Genomic DNA, 15,999 nt, shown 5'->3' on the forward strand with positions numbered 1-15,999 from the left:
TGATTATAGTATTATGCAATAGTTTAAAATTTAAAGCCTAGTATAAAATGTATGTGTATGTAACTGATAATTGGATTTTTAATTGTGAAAAATATAATGTTTTGTATTATTTTTTTTTTATGTATCTATATAATATGTGCATATTGAATTTAATTCTTGCCCTATTCATAACAAATTGAAAAAATTCTGTAAGAAAAAAATTAATAGTACTTTTATAGATTAATTATACTTCTTTTACGTCTACCTAAATGATTGTTGATATCAATTTTATAAATATAATAAATTACAATTTTGAAAAAAAAATTTTTTTTTTTAGTTTTTAATAGTGAAGAATCTATTAACCATACCTATAATGTACAGTCTTCAAATAAATTAATCTAGAATTAATATTTTGTACTATGATACAGTCCAATAATGATTAAATATTTAAAACTTTTTAAGATTCACTCTAATATTATTAAAATTATTGTGGTGTGTATACTAAAATACTATTTTTTTTTAAAAAAAAAATCATTGAATATTGTTTGTTAAATATATTTTCTAGCTTGAGCATTACGTAATTTTAGATAGGTTAAGTGTAAATATAATATTAACATATAACCAAAAGCTTTTTTTCGAGGTAATTCTGATCACTAATAGAATTCTAGTATACTTCATTAATGTGAAAATTATGAGTGATCAATGGACGATGGTAACCAATACATATTGATTTATAGCAATACAAATTGAATAACATATAATATTGATGTATACAAATTCATACAATTTAACAAAATACGAGTAATATACTAATATAATATATAAAGTATAAACATATAACTATCGTTCATTAAAATATCATAAATATTTTACCCTTAAAATGTTTCAGATTATTTAGATAGATTAATGTCATGAATTAGGGATTTTATTTATCGCCTTAAGGCTTAAGGCATAAATAATGTAACAATGGTTTGCGTAACAATAATGTATAAGACCAGGCGACTAGTCTTCCTTAGTCATACCAACATACAATTTACTTTTAGTGATTATTTTGTAAAAAACACCACAGTGAGCAAAGGTTTATTATCAAACTATTTATTGTTCAATAGACTTTAATTATAATTATTTGAATTGAAATATTTATGCTTAAAACTCACTTAATTGTACATCATACTTTACTCGAGCATAAGAAGAATCAGTTGATAAATGTACAAATAATATATAAACAAAAATAAAAAACAATCACATAACATAATTTAAAAATGAAAATCTTTATTCAACTTTATGGTAATACACTTAAATTCATATTGTACATTACAGTAAACAATCAACCAGCCAGTTTCATTTGTGTTTACAAAAAAAAAATTGATTTATCATAAAAATTTCAAAAGATAGATATTACAAAATAATAATTATTAATTTTATTGTTGTGGCTTGGTTAAGATTAAAACAGCACTTGGTACCAAACCTAGAAAAGATAAACAATGAAAATTTATTTAAAAAATATGTAAACATAATTTTTTTAGTATTATATAAATATAATATATAACAATTTCAAAATGAATAAGTTTTTGGATAAAATAGATATTAACTAAATAAATAGTATATTGTGTGGCAAAGCCAGGAAGTGAGCTATTTTAGTCGCAGACGATGTATGCGGCACAAGCCACAGGCGAGGGCCATATTCACCCAAGACTGAAATTGTTTTCCCATGCGAGTCACACATACTATTTTTTGTCACACCCCTACGTGCATAGAAAAGGTAATGCAGGGATACCCGACCAGCACTTGTGGGGATTTCCACCTTTCTGCCCGGCACTATCAGAGTTTTTTACTTTCTGCCTGTCAATATTGGTGATTTCCACTTTTCCGCCTGCTGGGTGGAAAAAGGTCACTTTCCACCAATATTTCAACCGTGGTCGAAAACCAAACTTTCGGTGCAGGCGTGACAAAAAATATATTTATCTGCATATTTCAATTATATATAAAAGTAAATTAAATTATATATTAAAAAAGGTAATTAATAAAAATTAAAATGTCATAATATTTCTACCAAACAAAAAATAGTCAACACTAAACAGAAAGTATAAAAATTAATATTATAATACAACTAAGTTAATCATGATACAGAGGATACCGTTTAGAAGACTCACGGATATAAGGTTCAATCACTTATTACACTTAAAATCATATGGAACGATTCGTATGTATTGAAACATATTATAAAAATTAGGTTAAAAGATTTGTAAATTTCGTAAAAAATGATAGAAAATTAATATTTTTGGTTACAATTTTGAAATAAATTGGTTTGGAACAATTACGAATTTTTGGTGGTTTTTACTGGTTTCGATTCATGTTTTATAATGTGTGTATATACAATATATTTTAGCTCATTTTACATTTATCGCAATTATTGTTATTGCAGTGTTACTGTGTGAGATATATACACTTCTGACTACCTAAGTTATCATAATTTTTAAGTTTTTTTCGAGACAAAGAACCTTACAATAAAACAAACTATAAGATTAATTATTCAGTTACAAGACTCACTTTGGGACCAACACAAAATGAGTCTTATAAACGGCGTTCACTGAATAAGAACATCTTTATTTATAATTTTATTAAAAGAATAATTTAATTTAAAATTGTTATATAATAACTTTTAAGTCTTAGACCATTGATTTTATAATAGACTATTAGGTCTAGATCTATTATAAAATCAATGCTTAGACTAATAAAAAACAATTTTATGATGATATTACCTAATTCATCAAGTGGTTTTTCATAGTCATCACTAGTAAATACTTTTCTTGGAAAGCTAGTCATGAGACAGAAAGGAGCATCACCATCAGAACGATTTAGTTCAATATAAACTCTTACAGCAGCCATCATTTCTTTAACATTGAATGTTTGGACAATTGTTTGACCATTTGTAAGACGAATCTAAATACAAAAAAATAAAAATCCAATTAAAACATGGTAATAAATAAATCTGTTTTTGGTCTCTGGTCAATGTTAAGAGACTTATTAATATTATTAATAATAATAAAGTTTAATAGAAATTAAATAAATTTAATTAAAATTTGAAAAAATATCTCTACCTAACCTAACCTAGCAAGAATCCCAAAACCTTAATACTTTAAATATTTGAAAAAATGTTATATTACTTAATACTAATGGATTATAAATTGTATACAATGACTAGAGACCAGAATTATACGTTTACTTGGGTATAATGCAGAGGTCCTCACACTTTTTTTGACTCATGGCATCTTTAGCCATTTTCTAAAAATCCAGAGACACTCTATAGATTACTTTGGTTTTATATAGTAGTGCATAAGTATAATAAGACTTAAGTATATTTGTATATACACATATTATATTTTATAAAACAATTACATTGAACATTAACCATATATTTTTACTTTTAATTATTATTTCATAAATGATATAATAAAAAATATATTTCAAATAATTTTGCAGAACCTAAAATAAAGTTCATGGCACACTGGTTGAGAATTTCTGGTATACTGAGTGTATGCACTTCTACAAGGGTTTGAAATGTGGGCGATTAAGAAACAACTGTTTCCATAAACCAAATTTAATTTTGCATATAATGGCATATTTTTTACAAACTTAGTAAATAATCATATTATTACATGTTTTTATTTTGAAAATTAGATTTTTTAAATACTGTCATACTGGTGAAAAAAATTACAGTCAATATGATACAGCATTTTAAAAAATGAAATTTTTTTAAATTTAAAATTTTTGTTGGCTTAGATGTTGTAAGGTCCAACACTCCTAATTTTGTTATTATTTATTTGTTCTAATGTTAATAGTTGTTTAAAGTAGTATAGATTTATGCTGCATATTTGAGTATATTTTTTAATTATTTGTGTAAATTAACGCATATTTTGACCCTTTTCCACTTTTTTTGGCTTATTTGCCACATTTTTACTGTATATAATTCTGATCTATAATAATAACCAATAATTAAAATTCATTATGTGTATTAAGTATATTAACCTGTAATTTTGTTTCGGTGTAATCTTTTGTTTGTTTTTGAGGACTTACAGCTACTGGTAAAACTTGTTTTGGTTGTTCTTCAGCTGAAACTTGACCATATAATTTTTTTCTAGCTAATTTGTCTGCTTCTATTTGAGCTTTTACTCGATCACGAGCAATTTTTTCTTCTTGTTTTTCACGTTTTCTTTCATCCATAATTTTTTTTATGTTTTCATCTTCAAGTCTAAATAAAATAAAATAATTTGTTATTGATAGAACAAGAAATTATTATAACAAAATAATTTTACTTTTTTTTAGCAGCAGCCATCTCTTTGCCAGAGCGAATTCGAATTTTTTCCCTTTCTAATTCTTCTTCTTTTTCTCTAGCCTCGCGTTCCTTACGCTTCTCCTTTAGACGTTCTTCCAACTTTTTCATTTGTTCTTTTTTTTCTTCTTCAGTTAATGGTTTCTTTTCTTCTGTCGATTCTGCAAAGTTGCTATGACCTGATTTCATAGCATGGTATTCTAATGCAGTAGTATCAGTAAATAATTTGTTACAGCTAGAAACAGTAGAAACATAATTTACAATATTGGTTATTTATATATTCAATTTCATACAAGCAGTTAGTTCAATTTTAGTGCTAATATGTTGCAAACTTTAATTTTATAACAGTAAACATAATACGTATAATAGAAACATGAAATATAAAAATAGATATAATGGCTGCTAAGTTAAACCAAAAACAATTTCATCAATCGTAATCGTAATCATTAAAAGATTGATTGGAGAGTTACAAATAACATTTTTATCAGAGAATAATATTAAAAAAAAGGTTTTGGTTGTTTGGTAAAAAGCATTTATTTTAAAGCGAATAAGAGAGAAGATTTCAAACATCTAATATTAAATTTTTTTAGCAACCTTGAAACCTTGAAAGCAGAAATGAGCGTCTGCCATTAAGTGAAAATAAATTAAGAACATTAAGAACATTTATGTACAACCAATGAGTGGATCGAGAAATTTTAAATTTATAACAAGTAATAACTAATAACAAACAGCTAGTAATAATAATAATTAAAATGCAGCAAGTAATTTGATAATATACATTAATTTTTAAATCATAAACTAAGATGTATTTTAATTTATGTCTACTAAAATTATGATAATAAACGTAATTTTAATTAATTATCTTACTCTTCGCATTTATATGATTTAGCTACTGTTGAAGATGAGGTATTTGATTCTGACTTAATGTTTGGAGCAGAACCTTCTTGAGAAGTTGATGGTCCCAATTCATCATCATTGTGTGCCAATAACCTTATGACAAATAATTTATATGTTACTGTTACACATGAAAGAAGTCGTTCAATAGCATCAGACACAATTTTAATATAATAGAAAAAACATGACTGAGACATGAATGGTTGGACAGTGAGATGAATGATATAATAAGGACATAAGGTTTGATAAATCAGCAAAAGTAGAGGATTCAGAAGATAGAAATCATTGGAAAAACTTAGTAGAAGCTGCGAAACGACCCCAAAGCATGTAAAGTAAAAATAAAAAGTTCCATAGATTAGAATATATTGTTTATCTGAATTTGTAATTAATTAAAATAAAAGTTCTTTCAAATAGTAATACATCAGAAATGCAATTGTTTAATATTTCACTATATTGCTGATACAGCCTACACAAATTAATGACTCTTACCATTCCATTGCAGGTTCAACACCTTTATTTCCTGTCATTAAAACACTCTTTTCGCTGAAACAAAACATATTAAAAAAATTGAATAATTTTAATATATGAAGTATAATTTATGTATAAACATACGCTTTTTCTTTCTGGAAACCCATGTCGATGAGGATTTGAACGGTTTCCTGAGACATGATTCAATTATTAACGACAGGGCAATAATGAAATAGAAAAAATAACAATACGACTAGTTATTATTTAAATTTTATATTATTAGACTGGAAAGTGGTGACTGATATGTAATATAGCTTTTATTTTTTTACTTCAGTCTTCAATAGTTCAACACAAAATTATTTAATTGAAACAGATAAACCGATATCAATAAATTTCATCGGGATCGGTGTTCTGGATTCGGTGAAGTTTGATATAATATAGTTTCGGTAATTCGTATTGTGCGTACAGATAAAGCCGGAATCAGGAAAATATAAATTTGTATTCGTTTATTTTCCGACAGTAGCTTCATACTTGTAGACACGGGGGCAAAAAAATAAATAAATTGATATTGTCACCATAGATAACGTAAATCACGACGGTGGGAACAACTTACTGGCAATGCCAGCAATCAAAAAAATAATCATAAAAATTATTCTTCGGTTATCGATGTCTACGGTTCGCTCAACGACCGCTTATACTTATAGTTAAAAGAATACTTGTAAAGTATACTAATGCTTGTACTGTTGTACTGGTTGTAGGCTGTAGCAGTAAGTTGTAGCGAAAGAGTAGCGTTCTCTCGGTGGCCGGAGTTTTTTATGGACAAAAATTGTACTGAACATTGATCTCAAAAATTTTAAAAAAAAATTCAAACTTAGTAAGCTAAAGAACACAAATATTAATTTATTTATTTATTTTGTACAAATTAAATTATTTATTCATTATGGTGTTAAGAACGGATATGTACGTGTCCGGTATTAAAATATTTGGCCTTCCAATTGTTATGCCACTTATAAGTACATTTTATATCTTTGTACAGAGTTCATTTTCGTTAAAATAATTAATATTTTCATGTATGTTAATCACTTAATTTAAATATTTAGTTTTATAACCTCAATATTTTAATTTCTCCCGAGATAGTGTATATAGGGATTATTTAATATTTTCACATCTATGGGCCAATAAATTTGACTTTGGTAATAAAGTATAATTATTACATACATATCATATATTTTTTATGGGTACATAAATACATTACCTATTACATATGTTTTGGAACGAGACTACTTTACCGGATGACCTTATTTTTCAAATTTTTTTTTGAAAAGAGGTATTTAACGAGTTAAGAATGGTGGTGCTAAATTGAATTGGTGGAAATAATTATTTTGCGCATGTATCCGAACATTCGGAACTCTTCGCTATGCTCCTCGGCGCCGCCGTCGCTTCGTTCCGAAAATCGAAAATATCCCTCGACTTGCTATCCAACGCCCCTTCAATTGGGCATTGGGTTAAAATACATTTTAGGGTCCTATTTTACAATTCAAAATATTAAAAAAGTAAAAAAAAAAATGCAAAAATTGAAATTATTAATCGCGGCGTTGATGCCGCCGGTATTTAGGTATTTAACGTGTATTCAATGGTAACCGGACAGTTTTCCCCCGGACATTTTGCTCACTGTTTTTACTTTTTGACGTTGTAGGACATTTTCTCCTCATTTTTTAAAAATTATTTTTTTCATAAATATAATAAAACGTAAAAAATTATATAACTATAATTGGTTAAAAAATATTTATAAAATATAATCTAAAAATGTCGATATAAAACTGATATATTTCGTAAAAAACATCGCTCATGACGATAATGATATAAGATTATAGAAGAATTTTATCTTGATAGTCTAAATCAAATAATTAAAATAGTTTTTGACAAGCCACTTGAAGCCAGCAATTGATTGGGTTTTAGATACAATTTTAGATTTCTATGTTACTAGCTAATAAGTAATAATACAGTATACTAGTACTATTATTTTTTATTTAGAAAATTTTTTAAATTACTATTATTTTATTGTTTCAAGTATTTTAAATATAAATGATCAAAGAATTTATCAATAATATACATCTACTATAATAGGTTATTATAGTATAATTGATTATAATTATGAAAAAAAAAAATTTCTTATTAAATAGTCAACTTAAAAAAAATGGAGGGGAAATGTCCGCATTAAAAATATATTGGAGGGAAATTAATGTCCTACTACGCCAAAAACAGTCGGGGGGGGGGGGAATTTTCCGCCATTCATATACAATTTACAGTAATCATAGTACTTATTGAATTTATTTGGCATATGAAGTTCATCCAGTATCTGGTACCTATTGCTTAAAGTTCTTGTTTTAGGTAGATAAATATTGTTAAAGCCTAAAGGTTTTTAACTCATTTAAATATAAATTGTACTAAAAAATTACAAAAAGTATATAATGTATTTGAGTAGGGGAATCTATATTTATATCTTATTATCTACACTATTTTAGAATTATTTATTACAAATTTATTTTATTATTTATCTTATAACAATTTTGATTTCGTATATATACTGTCTGGCAAGAGATGATGAGGATCCCATTTAACATCCTACTATTGAAATAGATTTCACTATGGCATGATAATGTGTGATAATGTGCTCATAAAAATCAATCTTTATCATTGTGTGCTTTTTTGCTTGACAGGGTATTTATAAAATAACCAGCAGATATTTGTTAAGTAATTTATTTTTAAAATTTAGATGACAGATCAAAAAAGACAAGAAGTAAAAGAGTATAACGAAAAGGCAATTGCTTATGAACATAAATTCAAGGGTAAAAAAGCGGGTAAGTGGGTACCGTTCCCCTGTACATTAGGTGCCCTGTGGATCACTATTATATATTATAGGAGTATTAAATTTGAATCCAATGATAGGCATCATTATATATGAAAAACGATTCTGAACGAAGATGATTTGTCAGCCTAGGACATAATTTCCAGTGGTTGGTGAAAAAGGGGGTTCATGTTTTAATAGCCTGAGCCCTGAATACACCAAAATTTAAGTTCTTTTGTAATTATTGTAAGCTAAACTTATGAAAAATCTTGTATTAAATTTTCAACTCTTAGCTACTTATGCAAAAATTGTTATGAATTATACCTACAAAACAATTTGCAAATATTCATGATTTTGACTAATTTTTGTCAATACTTGAACTTCAAATGCTAATAAAAAAAATTGTGCCTATGTATTCTTATAATTTTTTAATCACTATAAGAATATTTTATGAGAAACTTTGTACTAAATTTTTAAGTATTTTGACTAGGCCAAAAAAATTTCGACACTTCAAAAAAAAATTTTCAGAAAAATTGAAAATTTCAGTTGTCTATAAATAGCTCAAAAAAAGTCAAAATATTTTGAAAATTTAATCATGTAAAGAAAATGCCAATCTAAAAATTGGTGAAATTTTCAAGTATCTACAACTTATACTTTTTGAATAATAACAAATATTTAAAATCGTTTGAGGATAAATCGTTATCGTTACGCTATTTCGTAAAAATTTTAAATTCAAATGCACTTAAAATTTTTGTTATAATGATGCTTCGAGTTTTCTCTATAGCTACTTGAAAGAAAACTTATGAAAAATTTAGTGTTGAATTTTTTATTCTTAGATATAAACACAAACAATTTTATGATTTTTCAACTTCAAAATTACTTGCAAATTTTCGCGATTTTGACATATTTCTTAAAAATTTGAACTATAAAGAGAAATAAACTTTTAAAAATAAGTCTACCTATATGTATTCAGATAAAAAAAATGTTTGCCCCTTCTAGCAAAATGTCTGGGGACGCCCATGGAAACAAATATCTAATTCTCCATCAATTTAATCTGGAATGACAGTCACTCAGTTGCACACCCAAGGGGGAGATTTGGGGCTTAAGTTAAAAATGATATTTTATGTTCTGATAAAAAACCATATAATTTTATTTCAGCCACTTTCACTGCATTATTTTTTCTGATAGCTGTTTCGTCAATTCTTGGGAATGTAGAAAAACAAAAAATTGATTTCGAACCTGTCATAGATATAAAGTTACCCTAGTGTTTGGATGTATTTTCATGTTTCTTAATTGTTGAAAGTTCTGAAATCATATGAACTTTACATAACATCATTATTCACAGGGTTTAGCTATTTTTTAAAACATTCCATTCTCATACAATCTTAACGGAATTTTTGATTTTTATAACACAATCTTTTTGTCCCTTGACTAGAAAAACATCGTACAGTACACTAATCACAATCACTTGACTCATTGTCACTCATAATAATTAAAAATAATAACAGCACTGTTTTGTTAAATTTTAAAAATTACTTTAAGCATAGAATACTGTAACTAATAAAATATCAACTTATATATAATTATATTCCGTGGTTTATTGTATTAATGTCACTTTATAATAAATTAGGATATTGTAAAATACCAGTTTTTGGACAATTGCTACATTTTATATCTATATCTATAAGGTATTATTTATAACATTCTACTTCTCTGATCTTATCTTACTATCATATCTATGATCTTTGCATCCTTTTGTTAAGATGTACTTGTATAATATTATGTAAAGCTAAATTTAAAATGTATCAGATAAACTGTGTTTTCCCAAGCGGAGATTCTATGGTACTTAACTAGAGAAAACCATTTTAGTCCAGTTCACGTCACATCATGATCATGATTAAAAGTAACTAGTAAGGGTCCGGTTCTAAGTAAAATATTAGAAAATAATTAAATAACATAATAATAATAAAACTCAAATGACATTATACAAAATAAATAAAACGAATATGACGAAAAGTTAACGTAAAACGATAAAATTTTATTTTTTTTGAATTTACTGTAATATTTGACCTATTATTAGTTGTCCGTACTCCGACCGTACGGAGTATCAAATTACCTTAATCCTCCGACAAATACCGTACCATTGGCAACGCTGACACGCAAAAAAGAAGAAGCCATCCCCGCACAATCATAACGCCGCACTCAGTATATTATCCTTGGTATTGTCACAGACTATATGAAAACAGATAGCTCACTCGGCCGAAAACACAGATATAGATAATAAACTAGATTGCTAACTAGTGATATGATGTGAAGTTATTATCCGCCATTTTGAGTAGGTCAAATGCATGCTGAAAACCCGCCAAATTTTGAATTTAAGTTTAAAGTATTTGAAATGTTATTTTTTATTTTGTCACAATAAATTATGATTGTATATTTTTTATGTAGTATTTAATTCTTTAAATGTATGATTTAAAATTTTAAACAATTAAAGAATTATTTGTTAAAACCAGTCTGTTGTTGTTTAACACATTATATAATATATTATTATTTATTACCTATATATTATATTATTTATACAATAAACCTATTATTCTCAGTACTCGTTATTTATTTATACTTTTTTCATAGAAAATAGTTGTGGAGTTAAATCACTGTACATAATATGCTAACTCCTGTACAAACCTGTGTAAACTTGTAAATGTTGTACTAAGCGCAAAAAATATTTGCTTACTACACATGCAAGTTTTAAGTGTAATTTATTTAATCACATTTAATATCATATTTAACATTTATAGAGTATAAATTATAAAATTTTGTTAAAAATGCCTATGACGTATTGTGTTGACGGACATACATGCAAGACCACATAAAATTAATAAACCTAATTTCGCATGCATATTTGAACATACGATTACATTCTTATAGTAAAATATTAACATCTTCAATAATGAAAATGGATAATAAGAAGCAAAAACTTCATAAAACTATTTTATTTTATAACATGTAAAAGTATTTATTTTTTTATATAATATAACATTGTTTTTATTTGTCAAAATACACCTACTACCTACTCTAACTAGTTAAGAAATTGCTCAATTAAATATACATACATACCTACCTAAGTATTATTAACAAATAATAATATAATTGGAAATAAAATAGTATTGTAATACATTTACCTAATTTATAAGTTTATATATAAATTATAAACATAATAGGTATGAAATTATTCAATTGACCATGATCAACATTTCAAATAATAGACGACATTAAATTATAAAATATTTAACTAACGTCAAATAATAAAATGAACTTTTTAGCTTCACGCCTTCACGAAAAAGACGTTTACAAATTTAAAATTTTTTAAACATGAATCATGATCAATATAATATATTTATTATAGTGAGAAATGATTGTGTATTGTGTTATCAAAATTATAACATGATAAGATACAAATGACCTACTAATAATGGCGGATTTGTGGCTTCAAACGTTTATATGGTTAGTATAGGGAACCTAGCAATCTAGTTTATTATCTATATCTGTGGCCGAAAACAATGGGAAAAAAAAATAAGATTCTCTGATTGGGTGCGACCAAATCAGTGTAGCAGCATGCATTAAATTAAACTATTGTTCAGATGTTATACAATATTATTGTATATTTGTATGTACCATTTAATACCATTTAATATTTACCATTTTAAAATCTATTTCCATTTAATAAAGATCGTAAATCGTAATTGATTAGGTAATTAATTAATTAATTAATTTAAATTAATGATTAATGACAAGATCCATCTATTTCATTATGATAAATGATTAATTGATCTTGATCAGCAAGTTAATGCGTAATGACATGAATCTGTTAAGGGCAATAATTATTATTGTTTATTATTTTATTAGTTAACACAAGCTTTTCACAATGATGATGATGAAATTATACTTCACATAATAAAAATATTTATTTTAATATTTGGACATTGGTAAGTACATATTAAAATAATAGTTGATAATAGGTAGGTAAGAATTCTAAATTATTACAAAGAACATTATTTTCTTTAAAACTTAACTATGTTTTATTTACAACATTGAGATTTGAGACACATAATATTATTATACAAGTCATAAAATACATAATTAATGTATAATTTATTTACAGATATTTAAACATAAATGGAACAAATGTAGTATTGTACAATTCAATTAGTAATTAGCTCATATTAAAAAAAAAGGTATTTATTAAACTATAATATATCAGAATAATTATAATATTAGTGGAGTTACAAAAATTTGTTTTACAAATGCTGTAAAATTTCTAATTTTCTATTTTTAATTTTTTTTTCAGATACTAAATGTCTGTTTAAAAATTTAATTGAAGCATAAATTCTAAAACGCAAAAAAAAATTGAGTAGATAATTTTTGTCAAAGTTGGGACATGGATGTTCATAATCAATATTGAGCATTCTCATTTTAAGTTTGTCGCCTATTCCTACTTCAACAGCCACAGTAGGAAATATATTAATAAATTTGGATTCTAAATTATAAAGATAATTGTAAAAATTTTCATGAGGCATATTTAAATTCCCAAACGTTGATTTTTCAGCATTTTCATACGCTTTAAAAAAACATAGCAAAAATGAAGGATCTAAATTTTTTTGTGTTTTTGCATACTCTAAACATATTTCACATGTATGTTTGGTTAGACATTTACTCATAATATATCCACAAACATAAATGAATGCATTTTGATCAGGAATTTCTAAATGTCTATAATCAACTTGCCCTATAGAAAGTGGACAAGTTTTTTTAAATTGAAAAGGTGTTTTATCAGCATATAGGGTGCTAATATCTATGTCTGAATCAGTGGGCATTTGAGTTAAAATGGCATCCAAATCATTTATGCAATTTGCGTTTTCTGAGTGTTGAAAATAATTAAGTAAAAAAATTTTTTTAAATGCGAACAAAAATTGGTAAGGAGTTGGATTAGTGTTATTGCCATTTTGTTGTCTAAGTGTACAAAAAAGATTTTCAAGACAATCTTGATTTAATCTTCCTGTGTATAAAACATAATTTTCTTGTTGGTTTAATGATCTTGTTGATTTTAAATCTTTCCAAAGTAACAGCAAGCCAGTTATGGAGACCAACCAACCATTAATAAATTTCATCCGGTTAGTAACATCAGTTTGTTCTTTTTTGCTAATAACGGTTAAATTTGTAAAAAAATTATGCATATATTTTAAATGATCCTCTTGTTGTTTTGTTTGTTTAAAGGGTCTATTGAAATTTTTTAAAGTTGGCCTTCTTGAAGAATTGAAGATATCAAATAGCTTGTCCATATTTTCAATAAAATCTATTGTTTCTTTTGAAGAAGATTCCAACTTGTTATTAACAAGGTAAGTTTCCATGCCAGCTGCTACACTTTGGCTAAATACTTGAGCTGCCAAAAAAACTTTCATTTTCTCAAATGGTCCAGGAAAAATATGAGAATGTGTTAATTTTGGGGCTGATCTTAAATTACATTTGCTGTCTTGTTCAAAAAATGATACTAAGTGTTGTTTTTCAATTAAGTCATTTTTGAATTTGAAATTGTGTTGAAAAAACATATTTCTTGTTGACTTTAATAAATGGGGAGGGTCAAACATATATATTATTTTATTTTCACAAACTTTAAAATAAGGTCGGGCTGGTGTAACATTAACACTTTTACTGAAACTAACAAAGTTAGAACCCATATCAGTAATAAATGTTTTTATATTTAATCCTATATCAAAAAGTTTGCGTATAGTTTCAAAAATAATATCTTGCAAGTCATATCCGGTACAGCTACTTGATACTAAAAAGTATGCAATTGGTTGTTTCCAGTTGACATTTATTCCTCTAACCATTAGAACAAATGCATACTTGGCAGGATTATAAGTCTTTGTCTTATTTGTTTGATGAAATCCTATAATTTCATCTTTGTTCAGCATATAATAAAGATTTGATTTTAAGGACATTTCATCTGCACAGAGAACACATTCTTTTGCTTCGTCAGTAAAATATTTAATTTTATACTTGATAATATTAAAAAGAATATCATTCAAACCTGGTATCATTTCAAATTTATGAGTTAGCCGTTTTAAGGTTGAAATTGATGGTAGTGAAAGAATATTTAATAAAAGTTTATAGACTCTAGGTCCTAAAAAATAAATTGTTAATGCTAATTGTTTGATTTCATTATTATATCTATAACCTTCTTTTTGTTTTTCTTTTAAATTAATTTGGGACTTGACAATAGTAAATAATCCAGGTGATAAATATTTTTCACTTAATCTTAAAAAATGTTCAACTGTATCATAATTAGTTAATTGTTGACTTAAACTTACTATAGTCTTCTTTAAATTTTTTATTTCTTGTTTTCCAGATTTAATCTCCATAGCCAATTTTTGTTTCCTTGGTGTATTTGCTGATAAATATCCAGGAGTTTGGTTTGAAGAGTCAGAAGTTATTACTGATGAGCTACAAGATTCATTTGAAACATCAGAAGTATTCATATATCCACTTACATGACTTCTTAATTCTTCAGTACCTGGAATTGAAGTACTACAGCTACTCTGACATCCATCAAAATCCTGTGGATCTTCATGGGTTTTCGACTGTAATTTAGCCAATTTTGATCTTTCAAAAATTATTTCATCTAAAAAAATAATTAAAAATGAATTATTTAACAAAGAATTAGTTTTTTAATATCAAAATTAGTTTTTGAAATTATTTAAATTATTTTTAAATATGTTTTAATAATTATGTTATTTACTTACCATTAAATAATGATGGAATAGCATTAAAAACTAGTCTGTTTTTTGTTGTGGGGTTTAAAAACATTGAGTCTACAAAGTGATCGCTACATACTTTGTAACTATTTTTTGTTTTTAGTTCTTCAGCCAGATTTTCTGTACAACAATTTTTCATCCATGTTGATAGACGATCGTCTTTTGGATATTGGAAAAAACTTTTATTCCTAGTACTTGCTTTATTTTTGCAAAATTGTACAGAGCAACGCATTCCTGTTTTTTTACTCTCCATTTTTAAATTTTGTAACACAAGAGCACAACACCAAATTTTATACAAAAAAAAAAATACTTTGAAACTCACACACTTGTTCAATGGTCAACTAATAAGACATAAGTCACATGGAAATCACAAAAACAGCAACTAGAGGCCAAGATAACCTAATTCTTAAGGGATGTGAAAGGTCAAAATCTAAACAATGCAACCCCCACGTCGTAAGGCGAGACCGGGTAGTTAGTATGAATAGTATGAATTTCAATGTTGGCGCCAGGTAGAAATCGGGACAATTTTTTTGTTATTTTCCAAACGAAATTTCATACCTGCACTGTGGTCACACTGATTTCGTCGCGGAGATAATATTCATAGTTTTTGTTTACATCCCGAGTGAGCTATCTGTTTTCATATAGTCTGTGGTATTGTTCTGTAT

The 15,999-nt window shown here is 26.3% G+C and overlaps 1 protein-coding gene and 1 long non-coding RNA gene across 2 annotated transcripts; one reads left to right on the forward strand and one right to left on the reverse strand.

Annotated features, from left to right (window-relative positions):
- Positions 1-1,231: 1,231 nt before the first annotated feature.
- Positions 1,232-6,313, reverse strand: LOC114119772 (UBX domain-containing protein 1). The gene is made up of 7 exons (XM_027981460.2): positions 5,819-6,313; positions 5,696-5,749; positions 5,180-5,302; positions 4,296-4,547; positions 4,009-4,231; positions 2,742-2,922; positions 1,232-1,447 (listed from the first exon to the last, which is right to left on the reverse strand). Exons 1-7 carry the CDS (start codon positions 5,872-5,874, stop codon positions 1,401-1,403), a joined length of 936 nt encoding a protein of 311 aa, XP_027837261.1. The 5' UTR covers positions 5,875-6,313; the 3' UTR covers positions 1,232-1,400.
- A 5,764-nt stretch (positions 6,314-12,077) lies between these two features.
- Positions 12,078-13,018, forward strand: LOC126549663 (uncharacterized). The gene is made up of 3 exons (XR_007603776.1): positions 12,078-12,508; positions 12,685-12,757; positions 12,871-13,018. It is a non-coding gene; the product is annotated as an uncharacterized LOC126549663 (long non-coding RNA).
- Positions 13,019-15,999: the final 2,981 nt, after the last annotated feature.

This window comes from Aphis gossypii, chromosome 2 (assembly GCF_020184175.1).
Source record: "Aphis gossypii isolate Hap1 chromosome 2, ASM2018417v2, whole genome shotgun sequence".
Lineage (NCBI taxonomy): Eukaryota > Metazoa > Arthropoda > Insecta > Hemiptera > Aphididae > Aphis > Aphis gossypii.

What these genes read in the sequence shown, in the direction of transcription:
- LOC114119772 (XM_027981460.2), bottom strand. Translation starts at nt 5,874, where the DNA reads ATGTCTCAGGAAACCGTTCAAATCCTCATCGACATGGGTTTCCAGAAA. An exon ending in GGTTTCCAGAAAGAAAAAGC is followed by an intron (nt 5,750 to 5,818) that starts GTATGTTTATAC and finishes GTTTTGTTTCAG; the next exon opens with CGAAAAGAGTGTTTTAATGA. An exon ending in ACACCGAAACAAAATTACAG is followed by an intron (nt 2,923 to 4,008) that starts GTTAATATACTT and finishes TTTTGTATTTAG; the next exon opens with ATTCGTCTTACAAATGGTCA.